At 37.9% G+C, this 22,072-nt stretch overlaps 1 protein-coding gene across 1 annotated transcript in view; it reads left to right on the top strand.

Annotated features, from left to right (window-relative positions):
- Positions 1-22,072, top strand: part of NRG3 (neuregulin 3) — a gene marked incomplete at its 5' end in the record, with an annotated part of 378,099 nt that overhangs the window by 265,718 nt on the left and 90,309 nt on the right. The window contains one exon of the mRNA XM_027698646.1: positions 5,927-6,000. Coding sequence (XP_027554447.1) covers positions 5,927-6,000 — 74 coding nt within the window. The remainder of the gene's footprint in view (positions 1-5,926; positions 6,001-22,072) is intronic.

Here is a 22,072-nt window from a genome sequence, read left to right as displayed (position 1 = left end):
ATGATCAGGACGTTTATGCAATATAGAAAACCTCGCTTCAAGTCTTTAATCCTTCATTTTCACACCAAAAAGTGAATATGAATCTCACTTCTCGGGTGAGTGCCTAACCAGCAAACTGCAAACTATTGGTTTTTATGAAGGGTTCATTTCCTGTCCGACTTTGAGCATGGTATCCACATTGTTCTCATTTATGATTCAGTGGTCTAATCTATGGAATCTAGGAAGGCTGTTTCCTGCTTACAGTGGCTGCATGTGTTAAATGACAAGACATCCTGTCTAACCCATACTGTTAAGGTTGCTTTTTTTCTTCCTTGCGAATAAAATCTTCACCTAATAACAGTCACCAAATAATAAATACAAATTTCCGGTTGTTCCAGTTAAGGTCATTCTAGTTGCAGACACAGAAGCCTGTATTTAGCTTACCTGCAGAGCAGAGGAATTATTTGTCATTGTTTACAGCACATTTCAGGCTAGACTGTGGGACAGCCCAATGGCCTGTACAGTGTCAGGGCTTCCTACTGTGTATTTATTGATAACTGACTCTCTGACCCAGAATAAAGTGTGTAGCATTCTCTGTGTGAAAATAAATACTTGATCAAAATTTATAGACCATTAGAATATTTCTTTATTATGAGCTCAGATTTCTCTCTTAGAGAAATAATAGAGAATAAAAGATGCAGTATGTTCTCTTATTGGCATCTGATCGTTAATACAGTGGCTGCAATGGTATCATGAGAAAATAATTTGCAACTGAGATTAGGAAATGTATCATTCTAATTAGTAGCATTTTTGAGACTGATGATTTCTAGTTTTACAAGTGGAAGGAAATGTCTTGGTCTGCATTCACTGCAGAAATTAACTTTCATTTTTCATAGGTGCTAATAATCCCATCTTTCAAACTGGATTACTCTGTTTTAAGAGACTAGAATCAGATTATAGGTTTATATAAGTTAATATTTTGGGCACCGCTATTAAGACATTTCTGCTAAATGTCACAAATCACCTTCGGCCTAGGATATGCTTGTTTTCCTGGTGTATAGTATTACAGCTTTCTCTTCTGGTGATGTCTGTCACTGAGATCCCAAATGCCATTTTCAAAACTTTCATTTCAGATGAACTCATATATTTTATGTTTGCCAAATTCTGAACTTTGTGCAGAGAAACTATTTCATGCATACTTCTTCACATGGTCAGAGACAATGTGATCACCACACTTGAGGAAGGAGAATTATTATTCCCATTTCAAATGGATGGGTATCATGTGGAAGGAGGAAAGAGATGGGGATTCACACCACTGTCATCTTTCATTGCCTCTGCAGTTTGCTGGTGCCACGCTCTCTCCTTCATTCTGTACATTACCATCCCTTGACAACTAAATATTTAGGTTTAGTAGGGATATGGAGCTCTATATGGAAGTATTTGCAGAAAATGTAAATTGTGAGGTTAATGACTTCTTGTACATAAGTTTTTTAAGTCCTTCCTTAACTCTTCTAAGTAGGTTCCCTTTTTTCCCTTTCTGCTGACTTAAATATATTTTATTCTTCATCTTTTCTTTATTGTGTAATTTGCCACACCCTCACGCCCATTCCCTTTACTCATTCTAATGTGTTCAATCTGAAATCTAGGAGATTGAAGTACTGTATTAATCCTACAAGTGATTAAGTCATCTATTTGAAATCTCCTTTGACTCCATAAAGTCTGAATACGCAAGAAACAGTTCGGAAAAATATCCACAGGACTAGAACATACATGTATTAGTACTATTTAATATGAACAATGGGGACAAAAGGATTGAGTACAGTTTCATACTCTACTTACTTGGTAATACTTACGTGCAAATATGCTTCAGTAGAAAGGGAAAAAAACTTCTCAACAGGAATGAGAGATGTGTTTCTGCGTGTATGTTTTCACACAGACATCATTGTGGCTGACTTCACGAAGTGGAACACACAGTACAGTTTGTCACTGGTGACCTTAAAAAATCGTATAAAGTACGCTACCAAAAGAAGATGTAAAGAATGCATGATAAAATAATCCTGGTTGAATTTAGCAGATAACATTTAGGGATGTGCTGTTTGCAAGCATTTTAGCAGCGGCAGATTAGCTTTACCTGTGATTCTCTTTTCATGCCATTTAATCAGAAGGATTTAAATCATTCTGCTTCCGCAGTACAATTCTGTTGATATTTTTGGTCTAAAGCCTAGACAGATACAGTCATTTTGGTCAAAATCTGAATGCAAAATAGAGAAGTCCATTTTCATATTTACTTTGCAGAGAGGCTGTAATTAACACTATTTATAGAACCCTTTGCCATGGTCTGCACTTAAACGTGTGCCCAAGCCTGCTCATACAGTGCAGTGCTTCAGCACAGGAGGGATTGCTGGTGCTGGAATGGACCTTAGGCTGTCCTTTACAGCCTTTGCTGTGGGGGCCCCATATAGAGATCAGAGCTTTTGCTTCACTACAAGCAGTATCTTATCCTAGGTTCATTTTCTTTTTCATTTCTCTCTCTCTTTTTTTTTTTTTTTTTTTAAGGCCTGTCTAAACCATGTTTGTAAGTGTCACATCTACATGCCTTTTAGTTACCTTCAGAGATGGTGACTCTACCCCTTCCTTGGGCAGCCTGTTTCAATGCCTGACCACCCTTTCAGTGAAGAATCTTTTCCTAATATCCAACCTAAACCTCCCCTGGCATAACTGGAGACCATTTCCTCTCACCATGTCACTTGTGACCTGGGAGACCAACCCCCACCTGTCTTACAGCCTCCTTATAGGTAGTTCTAAAGAGCAGTAAGGTCCCTCCTGAACCTCCTTTTCTCCAGGCTGAACACTCCCAGCTCCCTCAGCCGCTCCTCATCAGACTTGTGCTCCAGTCCCTTCACTGTCTCTGTTGCCCTTCTCTGGGCACACTCCAGCACCTCAGTGTCTTTCTTCTAATGAGGATCCCACTACTGGACACAGAATTTGAGGGGCAGCCTCACCACAGTAGTTATTATCTGAGTGTATGTTATTACATTAAAAGATTATGTCTGTTCTTTCATATATCATCCATCTCTGTACTAAATTTCAAATGTAACAAATTCCTTCTATGGCATGTTTATCAGAGGGTACAGGCAAGTGAATATGTTGCTCTAAAGTCATCCAAGTCAGTCTATCAGCTGATTACTGTATGCTCCAGTTTCACAGTGATGAAGAAAAGCAGCGCTATATGTATTAAAAAAGTCAGGAAAAGAAAATATATGATAGCAAATACATTTTAGGAGAAGAAATCCATCCCCATCATTATTTCCAGACTGCATAGCGTAGTTGTGGCAGTGAGCAATTCAGTCAGGTACCAGGGATGCTGAGTTTTACAAGGGAGGAGTTGTAAATCATGTGACTGTGATACATTCTGTTCAAACCCATTGCTCTTACAATGTCTGGAAAGAGAAAGACATGGAGGTACATCTAACCTAGTGCCTTGTACTGGGGTTATACTTTGTCAGGTACAGGAGTCTCCCTTCAGATTATTTTTGAGGCCACCAACTTTATTGGCCGCTGCTGATTTTGCAACTGATAAGATGTAACTCTGGAGAACAACATTAAAAGAAAGGTGGAAATATCCACAGCACCTTTTTCCATTTGTGCAAGATGCAAAAATATTTTCTGCTATAGACTGATATAAATATATATTTATATCTGTATATATATGTTCTGATATAAAGACTGATATTGTGTTTTGGCCCCTGACATGGTAGGATTTGGATTGAGACACCCAAATCTACCTTAACAGCTAATAGTAGCAAAATTTCTCTCCTTGAATTCTGTCATGAGCAATTAATTAGCTGTACTAAAATTAATTACAGAATTGCAGAATCATTTAGGTTGGAAAAGACCTCCAAGGTCATGGAGTCCGACTTTTGACCAGTCTCCACCCTGTCAACTAGACTATGGTGCTAAGTGCCACATCCAGTCATTCCTTGAACACCTCCTCCAGGGATGATGACTCCACCACCTCCCTGGGCAGCCCGTTTTAATTACCTGAACCATCAGACAGATGGAATAAATGGTGCAAACTATTTCTCAGCTGTGAAGTGAGATAATCTAAGGTTTCTCTTCACTTATGTGAATAATAAAGTGACAAAGAAAGGGAGGCAGGCAAGCTTCAGGCTCAGATGTGCCCAGCTGGCAATCAGAGAGGAAGGGAAGGGATTGCTCTCACTGGCTTGAGAGTACTAATAGCATTGCTCTGTCTGCTCCTGACCAATGGGTGTTCACACATACTGATGAGCATTCAGCACAGCTCCTCCAGGAGATGCCACTCTGTGACTCTTTATCCTCACATGCTTTTATGACTTGCAGACCAACAGTTGAGGATAGAGAGTTTTAAGTCTGTAATAGGGTGTTTACGACCAAGGCAGGTGTAAATGTGTCAAAAAAGTTAATAGAGGATGCTAATGCAAAGGCAAGAATATTCCCACTTGTGTAGGTTGTTCTTAAGCTTTGGAACAAGACTGTGGAGAAGAGTTTCTGTTTGATGTGAGGCAACTTCTCATGTTTCAAAATCAGAGGCAAAAGATGCATGCAGCAGTGTCTGAGTATATGTAGACTTCTTCAGTTTTTCTGACTAGTGGACAATTTTGATTAATAGAACATTTTTTTCTTGACTGATAAATTATGACCACTGTCATATGATCCTAATGAAAAAAGCCTTAACAGCTTTTCCAAGGCAGTTATTTTATAGATAGATGAGTGCTGGTAAGAAGCTGATCTGCAAAGTAGCACCCAGTATCCCTCAGGGAGAAAGGCCAAAAGGGAGGTTTTGAAATATGTGGGGGTTTTAAATCTTTTTCTTACTGTATTTTTTTACTGCATTTTTGTGTCTTATGGGAACATAATTTACATATTTGCTCACAAATGTTCTTACTAATCCCTGAATGAATGCTGGCGAGATGCACTTCTCATTGAAGCATTAATTTATTAGACCAAAAGCATTTTAAAAGGCAACTTTTAGAGGAAGCCTTAGTAAAAACATTGTGAAGAAGCAGATAACTTCTTGTCCTGACATTATCACATCATTCAAATTGCAGTTGTCAACCCTAATGAAAGGTGGTGATGCTGATTTGAGCATATTGCTTATGTGATGTACAAGAGCTTTGGGAGATAAGGAATCCCTGTTGCTATCATTTATAATTAAAGTGTCCATCACTTTTCTCTGAAAAACTGCTTGACGAATAAATAATTAAAGGTCTGATTCTGATATGCTTAGTTGAAATGAGACTTCTGAGAACAGTCCAAATGCAGTAAATGGAATTTCTTCAAAGTAAGGTTTCAAGATAAATAACAGTGTTACAATCTCAGTCAAAGGGAATTCTTGTTTGTTGAGCCAGGAGGATATTCTGTGTGCTTTAAAATCTAATCTCACAGGCATCTGAAGCTTCCTGCTTACAAACAGTGCCTGATGTTGTTTATCATGTTATCTTTTAAGCACAGTAGAAACTGATATTTAAATTAATGGATATTAACTGTTCCCTGCTTTATCAAACAGCCAAAGATAAGTTGTTTATCTGATGGTTTGTACAGTATAAAGCTTTAAAAGCCTTATGTTAACTAATAAGTTTATTTTATTGCAAATATGTCTATTTCATGGAGCATTTTTCTTTTATTGTTTCACCGAATTGATATTTAAAAGAATAGTTATGCAAAAATGATGTTTCTTTTCATAGTTTCTAAAATAAAAGGTTTGAGGGAAATTTTTTTAAAATACAAATGATTTCACCTGCTTCCACTGTGTTCCAGTAATAACCTTGCTCCCAGATTAGTTGAAATAACTTGCATACTGTAGATGTGCAACTGTTGACAGGGAGAATTTCAGTTGATTTGGTACCTTAAAATTAACCTTTTACTACCGCATGCGTATGTTTGTCATTTATCCCCTTTTTCTCAGGTGCAAAGAGGGCTACCAGGGAGTCCGCTGTGACCAATTTTTGCCGAAAACCGACTCAATCTTGTCAGATCCAAGTACGTCAAATGTTTCTCTTATATTTTTAATCCACGCTAGAGGCTGTTCTTGCCATGCGAGATGACCCTTTGCCTGTTGTCAGAAAGTCCATACTATGGACCCATTACAGCTGGGCATGAAGAATGGTGTTGCTCTTGGTGATAGGACAAAACCACACCATTCAGCCTCTGTTCTTATAAAATATGCACTGCTCCAGCAGGGCAACCCATCAGGGGACTTGATTCCTCATGCTTTGGAATAATACCGTCCCTGCTTATAGCAAAAACATTCATGTTTCTCTACTTTTGACTCAAGAATAAATAAAATTACATAATATAAAAAAGAAAACAAATATAGACTGCAAAGTGGTTCCTTCAAAAGAAAATAAATTCATATTGTCTGGCACTGCAGAGATTATAATCTCCATGGAAATACTTTATATCAGTGTGCACTCAATTATGTTTCGCTTTGACAAGTAAATTTGCTGTGTGTTTGCAGAGTAAAGGTGTGCTTTCAGGTAATAATGTGGAGACGAAGTAAATTTCTATTATACTGATCAATATATGTCAGAGTAAAAACTGCACGTCTCTGACTCCACTGTTGCCCTTTCTAAATAGTGTTGACTAATAAAACTATGTCAAAAATATTATTCAAGATGATTCTTTTGGAAGTGAATCCATTTACTAAGTAATGGTGTTTATCTTAAATTTTTAAATGAAGTGACATACAACAAAGGGTCATATCCAATCTCTTGGTTTTGTTCTTATATCTGGAAACTGTAATGTATTAAGTCTTCTGGTTTTGAGTGCTCTTTAAAATTTGATTTTTTTTGTTTGTGTTTTTTGAAGAATAATGCTTGTTTTTCTAGTCTTTTTTGTGCTTTCTGTTTATTTTCTTGTGCTTTTCCATGTGAAAACCTGTTGCCAAAGGCACCTGTTGTTTTGTAGTTCTCTATGTTGTATAGCTCCCATTATAGTTTGCTTTGTGTTTGGTTTAGCTTTTCCTTTTGCTTGACCTTTAATGATAAAGAGCAGAGTTTAAAGTGAATAGGTAGATTTTACCTCTGCCAAGTTTTATGTGCATGTGTCAATATGTGTCAAGGAAAAAGGTAGTTTGTATATGTGTATATGTCAAGGAAAAAGGTAGTTTGTATCCTAAAAGTGGGGGCAAGGACAATCAATTAAGAATAGGACAGGGTGGTACCTGTCTGACATGGTTTTCACGGCGAGCTCTAGCTTTAGTCTCTCATAGAGGTGAAATCCATATAGATACTATACAAAGCCAAGAAAAGGCTCCCAGATTAAGCTGCATCTAACAACACCAAAAGCCCCATAGTGTTTATCTACTGCAGACAGTGTTGTTGTTTCTTTGCAGCATTGTGTTGGTTGCATAGAGTTGCTTCTCTTTACATAGGAAATAGTTGCTTACATTGGTGGGGTTCTGACTGCAGTGTTTCCATAGTGTTTTTCAGCCATCTGATCCTGCTAAGCTTTAGTTCTGCTGAAACATCCTTTTTGCACTTTCTGACAACGAAAGCTTTTTTTTTTTTCATTTTATTGAGGTTTTCTTTCAAAATTGTATTATTTAGGGTGTGTAAGAACAGGAGACTTTGCCTTGATGTTGCAGTAGAACCACTGGCCACATCCATGGCCCAAAAGGAGCCTCTCTTTCAATATAAATGAAGGAGGTTAACATGAGTTAGGTACTTTTCCAGTCAGTTTTGAAATTTATCTTATATTTAAAAAGAGAAAGAGCTTCTGTTCGGGTGCATTTCTGTGTGTTGACATAGTGTGATATATCTCTGTGTATGTGTGCGCATATGCACGTGTTCTAAGCATGCCAAGCCTGAAAGGGAGGTAATTGACCTTTCTGCTGCAATTGGACAGTGATAACATTTTGTTCATGAGTTAAATCAATAATGTGTTTATCTTCCTTCTGGAGAGAAAAAAAAATAATACCACGCTGATGATTAGCACTCAGTGGCAGAGGTGTTTGCTCTTTGCATAACCTGAGGAGTGTAAAACGTATTTGACACCAGTAGCCAAGCACAGTATGATCATCTCCAAAGGCTCTGGGGTTGCTTTGCAAAAACTTAGTTTTGTGATTGAACATGTATTTGGATTAGGAAGAGAACTGCTGAAGGGTGAATTCAGAGATGTCTTCAGAGAGAAGCAATTTTTTAAATGCAAGGCTTAATTTCTAAAAGCTGAGCACTGAGATGGGGGCTCTCGTGTCTGGATTGCACGTAGCCAGACTGACACCACTGACTGGTGTCAGCCAAGCTTTATGAACAAGTTTTATAGGATTGCTTAGGGTGTCCTGGCAGTTGATGTGCTGCTAATGATGCATCTGCTAACACTTAGCTTATTTGAAGTTTGCATGGATGAAATAATGAAGCAATGTTTCTATCTTACCTTGCCTGTGATAGCACAGGTTGCATTTTCACAACATACCCTTGTCATTAAATGGAAAGTGAATCTGGACCACAGTCACTTGGAAAATAGTAACAATGTTGTTATGAGATAGTTAAATATTTACGTGCGCCAGAGTGTTTTGATTTTTCATTGGTTTTTGTTTTATTTTTTTAACGAACCTGCTAAAACAAACCAAGGTTTTTCAGCATAGCTATTCTCTGCATATTATTTACATAGTGACAAAAGTGTGTTATGGCTCGTCAGTGTTAACACCAGCCTCTTACCTAATTTTCCATGTATATTAGGTAGGTCTTGACTTTACATCACAGATATGAATACAAATTATGTAATACTTTATATGGATTAATGTATGCTAGATCATGTACATTTAGTTTAATTAAATGAACTGGTTAAGGTGTTTAAGATTCTATTTTCAGGAAACCTCTTGAAACTACCTGATGGTGTTTCAGAGTTCCTGAATTGGCATCCATGGCTTCTTACAGTCAGATCTGCACCTGCTAGCTTCCCTGAGCTCAGAGTTAGGATTGAAGTCCTAAGAAAAACAAATGTACGGCACACATAAAACAACATCAAAACACTCCAAGCACAGGCCCTTCAACTGGACTTTTAAGCACCACTTCCCTTAATATCTCCACTCTTAACAAGGTTTTCTGGCTATAAGAGAAAGATGTTAAGAACAAAAAAATCCGAACATAAGTAGTTTGAGAAGTTTGTTAATCTTGGAATATGGGAGAAGCCTGCCTAAACCATGGGAGCCACAAACACATGGGAATCTAATGAAATTAATGAGGGAAAAGACTGCATGCTGCATGACAGTGCAACCCATGCTCACAGTCACTATCAAGAGGAGGGAGTCTGTTGGCCGTGGTAATACTGTGCAGGACAAGGCCCTGAACTCTCTCTGTCATCTTCTCCATCATCTATGGATGATATAATAATGGGACAAAAAGAACAGAAAAAGCAGTCGCATGCTGGAAGGAAAGGATAGGAATATATTTGGAATGTTGCTTCAGCTTTCCTCATTTGTGCTAACTTCTCTATAAATACAGTTAATGGCAGTGGTAGAACACTTACATTTTCAAGATTATAAGTACAGCTTTAGTATAATTTTAGGTAAAAGTAATTTTACAGGCATGTGTATCTGTAGGGTTGGGAGCTTATGTACAACATAAATTGTACAAATGTGCTCATGTACTGTCCTTTATAGTGTTCTGGATTAGACCTGCCTGGCCCAACGAGTCTTGAAAGGTAAGTTGTACGTAGGCTGCAGATACTTCTTTCAGTTGGTTTTTGTACTGAGGCAAAGTGTAACCTTTTAAGCTTTGACTGTTTTGTGCTAATATTCCAAAGTGGTGAACGGGGCATTGAAAATGGGTTTGTCACGTTACCTCATTTTACCAAATAGCTGAACTCCACCTTCAAGTGCTTTGTCCTAACGCAGCAGTGACAGATACTTTCCTGTGCAAAACGTGTATTTCAGCTTTATAATGTCCAGTATTGATTTTATATTTGCCATATCAACATTCAAGTTGTTCCATCTGACTCAGAAGCATAAGTAAAGAGGGATGCCCTATCAAATACTGGGAATATATTAGTATTATTCAGTCTTTTCTTAAAATAAATGCATTATTTTCCAGAAGAAGGAAAATAGGATGGAAAGCTTATAGGTCACTAGGCCATGCTCCTGCTGTTGCAGTCAACCCCATCATGTAATTCCTTCCATAAGCTGATCATACTTCATTTGTAAACCACTTGTAATCGAGGTGAACTAGCCACTTGAAACAGAGTTTGTTTATCATCCCCGCTCTGAGGATTTCAAGACTTTTTAACTTCCACACAAATCTTATGCCCAAATTTATCAGTTATGTTCTTTGTTAAAATGCTTTATTTTTACATTGGTTTTTTTTTCCTCTCAGTTTCCACAATGTTGTGCTCTGGGTCTGTTAAACTGGCTTTTTCAAATGTCAGAAGTCTTGTTCCTATGGAGTTATGTATAGCTTGTGGTCTTATAATCCTTTAACCTGTGACAGCACAGCACACATCATGTTTCTCTTTGAATCTCATCGAAGAGAAACCTGCAAGTGTCATGTCTGGAATCTGTGGTTACTCATTTCTAGATTACCTTTTCCTGTAGCAAAGGATCAAAGCCCCTCTCCTGGAAGATAGGGACTCTAAATTTGCAAAGGAAAAAAAAATTCCAAAAAGATATTTGAAGCCCTAGGACTCCCACTCACTTTCTCAAAAAAAGCTCCCCCTCAAAGAAACTACCAAAAATCTGAGGCATTTTGCCTTTTTTTTATTATTATTTTTATTTTATTTTTTATTCCCCCCATCCAGTTTTATGTAGGTAAAATCATTGGATAATTTAAGTTGAAAGATAAGTGTAGAGTTCTCAGGATAACTGGGGAGGTTCAGCTTCCTGCTTTAAGCAGAGCTTGATTTGAAGTCTGTGCTAACTGCACTGGACACTGCAAAGGGACTCTTACTAAATAGAGGATAAAGAGCATCACAATTGTGAAATACCTGTGGAATTTGTTTTCAAATAATTGGAATACATAAAATGAAACTTCTGTATCCCTCACTGAATTATTGATTTTTCTATGTCCTGAATAATTTTCTTGTCAGCTTTACTTAACCTTTCTGAATTTGTCAACATTCCTCTTGAATTTGTTTTTTCCTCCTTTTTTGATTTCTAGAAGGCATTGGAAAGAATTTTGCTACTGTAAAGACTTTGAAGGTGGCATGTAGATAGGGGCAGTTAGGAAGAGATACCCAAAGGTGAATATCTGAGTTTTGTGGATGATAAGTCCTTCTAAAACATAGATTTAACATGGGACTTTTTTAATCCCAGAGAGAACTTTTGAAATCTAGATCTAAATCTGAATTTTGTGACTTAACTTTTTCTTAAAAAGGAAAGGTTTTTAAGCCCTTCTGCATTAATTATTTCATCTGTTCAAGACTTTTATTCAGAAAAAGCATATGGAGGGAGTGGTTGCAGACCAAGCTTCTTTTGTAGTGACTGTCATTTTATGCTGTCTTACCAGACTAATGGCAGAGTGCCACATCACCTGTGTGTTCACAGAGTAAAAATTATTAATATTGCTCTAGGAAATTAAACTTTTATAAAAGTGAAACAATCAAAAGGTGTGATTTATTGCCTTGTAAAATTAGATTTTAATAGCTAAAGATGTGGTGACTACAGTCAAGGGAATTCCCTGAAAATGACAAGTCAGTATAAGATCTGTTAGGCTCCATCAAGTGGATATGACAATTCTCTTAACTACAGTCTCTTTGTATGGATGTATAGTCAGAGTTCCTCCAGTTCACATCCATCACAAATCAATCTAGATTAGTCCTGATGCATTAAAGATTGGAAGGAAGGGATTGCTTTAATAAAAATAGTAATAAAGGAGAAAAGCAACACAGTCATTCCAGAAGTTTTAATGAGTTTAACTATAGGTGAGAAAAGATGCATCAAATGAAAGACAGGCTTGGGAATGTGAAACCTCAGTAAGGTAAAATAAGAAAGAAAATATATCCCTGGAGCTATGAGGGACATATTTCCCCTCCACTTTGATCAAGTGTGTGGAGACCTCAGGATACCATCTGTCAGTGATGACGTGTTTTCAAATTTGAGTTGAGTTGAAGCTGTAAAATTTTACTTTGTGTGAATAGTATGAAACTTCTGGATTTGTTTTGTTGTTGGGTTTTTTTGCTTTTTGGTTTTGTTTTTTTTTTTCTTTCTTTAAAATAGGAACTTAAGCTTTATTCCGCAGAAATGGAATGCAATGCTCAAAATCAGAAGTGCAGTGTTAACCAAGCATTCGTAGAAGTGTTCGCCAGTGATAACTGAAAGTGGGAATGTGTTCATTGTCAGAACATATTGAAACATTAAAGCCCAAGAGAGATTAATTGAAATCACAAATTTCCCATTAATACAGTGGGCAAAGAAAATCACTGTCAGTTTTGATAATATGGTTTCTTATAATCCTAAAAGCAAAATTTAAATTCACAGGAAACAGCTAGTCGTATTTGTTTCTACAGACAAGCTGACAGTGACTTGTGCAGAATGTGCAGTATAAATGTTATTCAGTGATTTTCTTTTTCTAACTTATTTTTTTCTCTGTCAGTACTGCAAAATAGATTTCAAAAATCATAAGACTAATAGTAATACTCATGTTTCCAATGGGGAGGTGACTATTTTAAATTAATTCCAGAATTCTAAGTTTGCGTTGCTCTTCTCAAGTCAAAATGGCAACAAAAAGATACCCAGTAGTCTGAGAGCTGTTTCCAGGTAACATTAAGTTGAATTGCTTTCATGACTTTTGTGTGCAATAACAGAGGTGTTTTTTTCCCTACTTTCATTGAATTACTGGTCCTGTTAGTTGTCCTGTTTGCACAACTGCTCCCCACACCTCCTGGCATTCCTTCTGGAAAAATCAGTCGGGGGGTTAAAATTTATTTCCATTTAATATTTCAACTTTAAATGAAATGTCAGCCTTTACTAAATTTATATATATCTCTCTATATTTATTTAAGATAGCTAAAATAATATTAAAATAAAAAGTCATACAGGTTTATTTGTAAAAACAGAAAAAATCAGTCTGAATTTGACCATAATCCTTTTATTAATTTTAAAGGAACATCAATTCCTTATTCTTCTCTGTTCATCTCTTCTTCCTCTGGAAGACAAGAATGTATTGGCATCTGGTTAGTCAACAATGTTTTATTTTCAAAGCTTTTCATTTGAAGTATTCAGTTATGTCTGGTTTGCCATGGGTTTTAGGCCATAGCTGGTCTTCTGGAATTCAGCTTATCAAGACTACATCTCTGTTGAAATTTTTGGAAGCTAGAATCAGGCAGATGCAGTATCTTTCACAGCAGGGGGAAAAAAACATCTAAATTGACCTCAAAACCCCTTGTTTCCTTCTTCTTCAAAAATTACCTGTATGTGGAAGGATAATAATGAAATTGAAAATTCCTTTTATTTGGTCTCAGTATAAATCCCAAGGAGGAAAGAAAATGGAGATATCTAGCAATACAAATCCCAGTCAACAAGAAGTTTTCATCAGCACATCTTTTTGTTGCTAAAAAACAAGTGGGAAATTAAAAGTCACCTTATGCACAGGAGTTCGAAGGGTGCCTCTCCAAACTACCATTCATCTGTGAAATTTGGGACTTGCATCTAGTTAAAGAACTTCTAGGGCTTTTGTGTAGTGATTTTTGCACGTGTATTTTGAGGAAGTTTACCATATGATCGTAGAAATACTCATCTAGGGCTTGTTACACAACAGCTACAGCAGATGGCTGTGGATAGAGGTTACAGTCTTACGTAAGCCTTGCTCTCCTGCTGGCTCTGCCACAGCTTTGGGGACACCTCGGAGCCCAAGTGAGAGGCGGTGCAGTGCTTCCGATAAACAAGCACCTTCTGAAGTGATGAGCCTCTGAAACATCAACTTCTCCTTTCCCTTCCTCTTACGAAGATGTTATGATTTCCTAAATCTGCTGTTGGCCATTCCGTGTCTGGAAGACTGCAAGTATAAATATAGCTTGAAGTATATGTTCTTTGACACTCTGGAAGCATCTAATTTAGCCTGATGCCCTAAGTAACTAACTTTTCTGACTCATGTACTCTTCATACTGACTATATATTACTGTTGGTGTCAATCTCCCACTGTCTTTTGGAAGGACTTCTCTAATTTTGCCTGGATGGACAAGGTGCAGTCAGTCATTTGACCTGTCAGATCATATTTGCAGACCTTCTAAGAGGAAAATTCAGCAGTGCAACAACCATAGTTCTTCATGCTCAGGCAGAAAAGTATAAGGAAAGATGGCTCATCATGAGATGACATGTAGGAAAATGGCACAAAACCTGACAGTTATTTAGCTGAAAAGCATTCATTTGGTCAAGTTCTTGTCTTCGTAAATTAGCTACTCATTTGTCCAAAGAACATTTCACTTTAGCAATACTATTTCACTTTATATCACACTTTTGATGTTGAATGCTTTATGATTGGTTGAGATGGTATGATATAGGTTTCATAAAGATGTCATAGCCTGTTGCAGGAACTAGTAAGAACACGTGGAGAAAAGAGATGGATTTCTCATATTGGCAGCTAATCCTATGCCCTTGAATGTATCTGTCTGTGTTAAATCTAAGTCTGAACTGGTTGTTTTGCCATTTCCTATGAGTGGTTCTGCATTAAAATGATTGTACTAAAAAATGCAGTAGTACATAGGCAGGTACTACTCCAGTACATGGGGTGTGATCTGTCCTGTCCATAGTATGGTTATATGACTGTAAGTAATAAACAGCAGGAAGACAAATTCTGCACTGCTTCTTACAGGCACAAAGCTCAGTTCAACACACACTGTCTTTAGAGTAAAAAAACATCAAGGGGCTCATACATGAGAGCTGAAGTTTCCTCCAAGAGGATTTCTGCTGAATGTGCTGATCATTTTCCCAAAACTGATTCTTTGTAAGAGCCTCTGTGCTCTTAGCTGATCTTCACTCTTTGCATTAAGTCCATGCTCTGTTACAAGGCAGTTATTGTTGTTAGACTTTTCGCTTCACATGGAGCTTTCACCAGTGTTGATTCAGCTAATTTGAACAATCTCTGCTTTTTAAGGAAAACCTGTAATGAGTATCATTCAAATTAATGAAGTGAGTGGTCTGTGTTCTTGTGAAGACCAGATGCTTTGGAGGTAATGTGTGTGCATATCCATACCTTCCTAGGAGAATGGCAGTCTTACTGAAAACATTAAGGGTCAGCATTACTATGAGTTTGATTACCGCATCAAAGTAATTATTTTTTTTCTAGGAATAAAAATAGTACTGAGACTCCTGAAGGTATTTCCAGGCTCATTTCTTAGGCCTAACATAGCACTTACATTTGACAGCAGGGAATAGCCATTTCTGGTTAAAACTTTACTGTGCAAACCCAGCAATTTATGAAACTATTATTCCCTGGATCAGAAAGATCAAATGGTAAAATCTTGGTCTCAGTGGGACTGGTAAATGTTTTGTTAGTGAATCATTCAAGATTACATTGTCCTCTTGTGACTTTCGTGCCATGTATGACTACTATTTTACTAGAGATTTTTGTATTGACCATTGAGGAGTTGAAATTGCCAGCCATGAGCATATATACTCACTTTCTTCAGTGATAAATTTGATCATGGAAAGATCCTTAAGACAGAACAGATCAGTGTTGTCCAAGGAGCAAACCAAAGAACAGGCAGTTCTTGATGAAGCTGTTTATAATGGGAGAACTAGATTCACTTCCAACCCTGTCAGAGAGCACCCTGCTCCCAGGGCTCCTGGCTCTTTGCTCTCACTGCAGGTACCAGTTTGGTGTAGAGAAAATGTGTCCAATTGTTTGCTGCCCTCAACAGTTGCAGGTTAATAAGAGACCTAGCAAACAGAAAGTTTCTCTTGTGACTTCAGTACACAGCCTGAGTAACAGGTTTCCCTACGAGGAAAACAACTGAAACACAAAGTGAGTGAATGTAATAGCAACCTCTGCTTGTCTTTGCCCATTTCCTTTTTACAAGTAGTTCTGCTCTTTGATCTTGTGTCTGTCTTCCCCAACCATTTTAACATCTCAGCTGAGTTACCATCAAGAGGAAGAGATTTGAGGGTACTACATATTCTAAGATACAAGTTCTTATTTTTTTTCCACTTCAGCATCTGAATTGTATTTTTCTTAGTCTTCACTCTCTGCTAATCTCTGCTGCTGCTCATTATTTGCCACGTGCTTTTGCTGTGATTTCTTCCCACGTTGTCACTGCATGTGGCCTTTACTCCCTCTCCAAAACCAAGGTGTGAGTCTTCTCTTTCCTGCCTTCCAGATGAATGCCTCAATCACAAATTGCTTTTCACAGCCTATCTGGTCTGTCTTGTTTGGGCTTCCCTTTCTTCCTTATGTATAATTTTTACTTTTGTCCCATAATGGAATAAAAAATATAATTTGCAGTTTGATTTAGTATCCATGTTCTTTAAATGCTTACAGTGAACAGATGTCCACATTCCATTTTGTTTCCAGAGGAGTTGGCTCCAATTAGCTCTGAAGATACAGAGAGAGGTTAATACCTGATGCTTATCAGGAGAAATATCCACTGTGTGGGCTGTTTGTGAAAGGCAGCATCTAAATTTAACCTGGATTCTTGTTTTGTTTTAATAAAACTGATTTTTTTTCTTTGAAATGGTTGCATTTCAATACAGAAACTTTTTACGTGTCTCAACAGTGCTTTCATTGCAAAAACTTTTTCAGGTTCAGAAGAAAACCATTCTGATCTGATACAGGAAAAGAGGCCCAAAATTAGCAGAGAACAGAATATTTGTCCATAACAGGTGAAGCACAGGTTCAAGTCCTTGTTCTGCTTGACCTGATTTTCCTCTCTTGCAGATGAATGCCTAGGTCACAGCAGAGAAAAGAGAGTGGGTCAGAGTCTTCTTGAATTTGTGGCTGTAGGGGGTTTTCTGCAAGAGAAAGACTAAGCTGTTTCTGCAACTTTCCAGATACCTCTAGTAGGTGGTAGACTTGAAATCTCTAGTATAGTAAAAAGTGTATTTTTACAGCATTTCCCTACCCTAGAGAGAGCACAAGACAGAATTTTGTCTTGATGCTCATCTATATTATAGAAGGTGCTAGAGTTTACAAAGTGTAAGATACTAACTTAGGTCTTGATTGTGGAAAAAACATACTGATGCATATTTTTTCTGAAGAAAAAATTCTCATGTAAAAGATATTAAGCAGTTTTGAAGCATCTAACTGAATTATTTGCATTGGTTTGTGGTTTACATCACACATTTGGCATTTTCTTGATGAGATGACCTACGACATTTTAACTCTGGAATTCATGAGTTCTTCTCAAAAGACTTTTTCTGGAAGCTGAGCCGCTCCAACGTAGGAGCATGGCTGCTGCTGGTGAAGGAGCTGCCCCAAATGGCTCCATCTGAATCTGACAGACAATTCAGTACACTGAATTCATAGTGGGAATAGTGTCATTTTGAAGGAGCTTGTTGGTCGTTGGAGACTTCAGTTCTAATTATAAATGTGTGTGTGTGTGTGTATATATATATCTTAATATATATAAAACTAAATGGTATTTTTTTTTCTGTAAAGATTTTAAATATTCCAGTCTGATCTATCTGTCTTTTAAAGTTTCAGTCTCACATTAATGCCATATTTAATGTTTTTATCAGTCTCCAAGTTTTAAGCAATGCACGTGGTTAGGTTTCCTTTAGAATTCAGTAAATATTCAAAGACTTAAATGCTTCAAAAGCCTTAAAATACTATCTGTACACTTTTAGAGAAAATATGACTTGTTCCAGAAGAACCTTGGTTAAGCTCTGTGTGTAGATGTCTGAACAACTCCCAGTAAAAATGCTATTTACCAATGTACTCCTTCTATTCTCAGTAAATTAATATTAATTTCATAGGCATTGGAAACACCATGTCTAAAAAAATTCAGATAAACTGATTAAATCTTGTGTGTTAATGGTGAATGTCTTAATCCACTGAAAAATGGGAGTATTTGGCTAATTATGTATTTCAGATAAAGCCAATCAATATAAGTTCATAATTTATTTTGGAAGGCAGAACAGACTATTCGAATATCCTAGAATATTGCAGATCAAAGATCATGTCCAGTTCTGCAATATTGTTATAAATTTTGCTGCAAAATTTAAAAACAGGTGGCAGGGGAAATAAGTTTTTAGTTTAGGTTATGTCTCCATAGCAAGTTTCTGCAAGTTACAGTGTGGGTTTACAGTGCAGGCAGCTGCTCTGTGGTAACTGCTGCTTGTGGGATAAAAGCCAGCCAGTGCCCTGCAGTTGCATTGAGAGGAGACTCCCACCAAGACTTTACAACATGGCTACACCCAGTAACTTGCTTTGGAAAATAACAAAGTCCTTATAGTTTGGTGATGGGTGGAATTAACTGAAGCTACTCTAGTCAAGTGCCACATGGAGCAAGGACAGCTGGCTGAATCATCCAGGAGATGACTCTTCCCCCTTATGGCTCTTTACGTGATAGTAGTAGGGTTTTGACGAAGTTTTTACTTTCTGTGTGCCTGCAGCTGTTGCAATCTGTACTTAATTGACCTGCTTTGGCCAATTAGTGCTGTCTTGTTTGTCCGAAGTAGGGTAGATTTAAGGTTGTGAAGTAGGAGCATCCCAAGAGAGTAGAAGTTACTGTAAAAGGAAGAATGTAAATCCCTGCACAAAAGGAGAGGCTGAGGTTTATTTTAACTGGTACCTGTTTGTGTATCAAACATGTGACAAACAGTGATTCATGTTGTCAGAGAACCATCAAAAAAGGGTAAGACTAATATAAGATAAAGCCTATCCTTGCATATCTCTATCTGGTTGTAGTAGTGCAAAACTGGCTTTTATGTGGCCAAGCACAAGTGCTGAAACTTCGTGCTACAAACTGTGTCAGCTCTTCTGAAGTGTTCTGTTAGATCCTGGCTGCTCAGTTTATTCACACAAAACAGTGAAATCACAATTTATTAAATAGAAAACAGGAATAATGTGTCAGGCAGCAAACTGATAAATGGAAAAAGGCAAATATTTTCTGGGAGACCATAATTTTTCAATATGGTACCTTTTTTCCACTGAGGGAAAATAAGGGAAATTGATGGATCACACCTAATACCAATTTCATCAATTTTGAGTTTCTTATAGCTGTTGACTTCGCAGTCATCAGTAATTCTAATTTGAATTTGTGTTTAGTTGAGCATAGCATGGCTTTCATACAGTAATAGAGTTATAACATGTGCATTTGTTTTCAGAATTTATTCCTTAAATACAAAAGAAAATGCCACATGAAAAAAGCAAAACCATTATCTGACAATAATGTCGCTGTATCCTGCACGCAGGAGAGTTTTCAGAACTTGGAATCAATTATGTGTAAGTCAATATTTGCTATTTGGTTTTGTAGAAAGCTCTTCCTGTTTTTAACTTGTGGTATGGCACATTCAGAGCATTGTACAGCTGCCACTTCTGTGATTGACTGGCCACTAAGGGACTGCTTGTGGCTTGCATGGGTGCACTCTTCCCTGGTGTCAAAAACTGGCTGGATGGCCTGGCCCAGAGAGGCATAAAAGACAAAAAAAAGTAAAAAGGACAGAAGTTTTCAAATTTTCCAGCAGTCCTGGCTGACCATGGAGGTCTCAATTGACCGCAATTTAGCAAATGTGGTGCCCATCTACAAAAAGGATTGGAAGGAGGATCAGGGAAACTAGAGAATAGGAATAATTTCTGCACCAGAAGGGTTGTCAAGCATTGGAGCAGGGTTTCCAGGGAAGTGATGGAGTCACCATCCCTGAAGGCATTTAAAAGACATGTAGATTGGCACTTAGGGACATGGTTTAGTGGCAGACTTGGCAGTACTGGGTTAATGGTTGGACTCTGTGATCTTAAAGGTCTTTTCCAACCTAAATGATTTTATGATTCTGTAATTCTGAGGGGAATGTTACTACATGGGTTTGTAAGTAGAAACATAACAAGTTTGGCCCAGTTGGGGTAGTGATAAGGATACTTTCTTAAGGTGTCAACAGCTATAATGGTAGTTGCTAAACATACAGATGCCTCTGCTTGGGGAGATCGTGACCTATTTCAGTTGGTTCTTGTTTTATGAGCTTTCTGTACCTTTGATGATACATTCAGAATAACCTATTTCTCCCTCCAGGACTTCTCCTTTCCTCAACCCTGCATCAGTCAGACACCTCATAACAGAAGTTGTTGTGAAAGCAGCTGGGCTCTACCTGATTTTTCATACCACCCTGCCGATGTATGAATTAAGCTAACCTTAACTTCCCTCTGTAGTTAATGGGAGAGATGTACTTTCCTGCTCCATCAGACATTAATTATAATAATAATAATAATGGCCCATCTTCGCGAGCGAAGATTTGGGGAAAGGTCTTTTACCTTTCCAGCCTGCGCAATGGATTTTTTAGGTGAGACACAGCCTGCGCTGAACTGAGCCCACCCTTTAATCCTAAGGTTCATCTGCCGGGGCCAAGCAAGCTTGGACAATGGCAGTGAGGTCCTCAGGACGTAGGTTTGTTTAGAGTGTCCTTCTCATAGATGGATGGCCACACAGGGCTAACGACCTCCATCAGGCCAGGAGACCGGGATTTGAACCCGTGGTCGCAGCAGTGAAAGTCCTGCATGCTAACCACTAGGCCACCAGGGGTCTCAGACATTAATTAGAATATGGCAAATTAAGCAAAAGCCAAATTTAGATGTTATAAGGCGATATGTAGAGGGTATTAGCACTTCTGACTATTTAGGAAGCTTCAATAAGACAACCTGAGGGAGACTCAAAGTCATAGTTGCTCAATGTCTGTCTGCTTCTTCATAGAGGGAAATTATTCAGTATCTGCTAGGGCAGATCTGCACTGAGTGCAGGGACGTCAACCCTGCTGTGTTGGCAAAACTTCATGACATGCTTAGATGAACTCAGTGACTTGGAAGCATCACGAAACTGAGTGCCAGAACTCAGTATATAAAGGATGAAAATATTTCCCCCCACCTCCCATTAACAAAGTTACTGTAAGAGAAAACTAAAAAAGAAATAAAGATGACAAAAGAATTTTATATATATATATATATACATTTGCTATGGGCTTTTGCTTTTTCTTCATAATCAGTTTCTCGTTACAGTATAGTACTCTCCTTAACCCAAAGTATAGGAAGAAAAATATGAAAGTAGTTCACACCTCTAATATCCTTCAGTGCCTACAGATATTGAAGCTGGCAATAGTTTGGAGAGCAGGATGGCAGATGGCCTGAGTGAAAGAGCAAGCAGCAGCAAAGGAAACAATATTGCCAAGAGCCACAGTCAAGTTTAAAAAGCAGTAAAAGTAGCTGTGTGCTAGGCATTAACTAAAAGATTCTTGAGGAGGAGGGAGTTTGGAAAAATATGAGATCAGAGAATGAATTCATATTACTGCCTAAGTGCATCCTATTTTATTCTTCATGAAAAATCCCTTACCAGCAGATTATATGTGGTAGGAGTAGATAAACATTTAAGCAGTACATGGTTGACTCAAAAAAAGACAAAGCCAAATCAGGGGGAATACAAGAAAAGTACGACATTTTAAGATGAGTTTTGTGGGGGTTTAATTGGGACAATGGAGGAGTAGGGGGAGGAGGCCAGGAGCAGCAGATGGAAAGTCATTCTCAAAGTGATGGATGTGAACAAACTTGGCATTCGGGTCTGCAGAGCCCTGTCTGCAATTGCTGACTTGGGCTCATGGTCAGGATCTGGCTCCGGGGTCACACAGATTGCTGAAGAGGGACTTTGGGATGTTCTGAAAGATTGCTGAGTGTCTTAAATTGCTGGCCATAAAAAGGTAGAAGTGAAAAAAAAATTAGAATAGGCACAGCTGCTTTGATCAATGCAGTAGGAATGTTAATCCCTAGATGCTGGCCATAGGGTGCCCTGCTCGTCCCTGGTGCATATTAAACTCAAAATGCCGCTTTCTGCCAGAGTTGTTAATGAGGGCTGTTTTCAGACAAGGATGGCTTTTGGCACATGTTTACAATCAAGAATTCAATTCAGAGCTCTCCTCTATACTATTATTTTTATTTCAGTGGTTTTGATTGATAAAGACTGAAAAGGAACTGCATGAAGTCAGGTTTGG

The sequence above is a fragment of the Neopelma chrysocephalum genome, unplaced genomic scaffold, assembly GCF_003984885.1.
Source record: "Neopelma chrysocephalum unplaced genomic scaffold, ASM398488v2 Primary Assembly neopelma1_131, whole genome shotgun sequence".
In the NCBI taxonomy this organism is placed as follows: domain Eukaryota; kingdom Metazoa; phylum Chordata; class Aves; order Passeriformes; family Pipridae; genus Neopelma; species Neopelma chrysocephalum.
The sequence above is the reverse complement of the archived record's forward strand: the minus strand, read 5'-3'. Positions and strand labels throughout refer to the sequence as shown.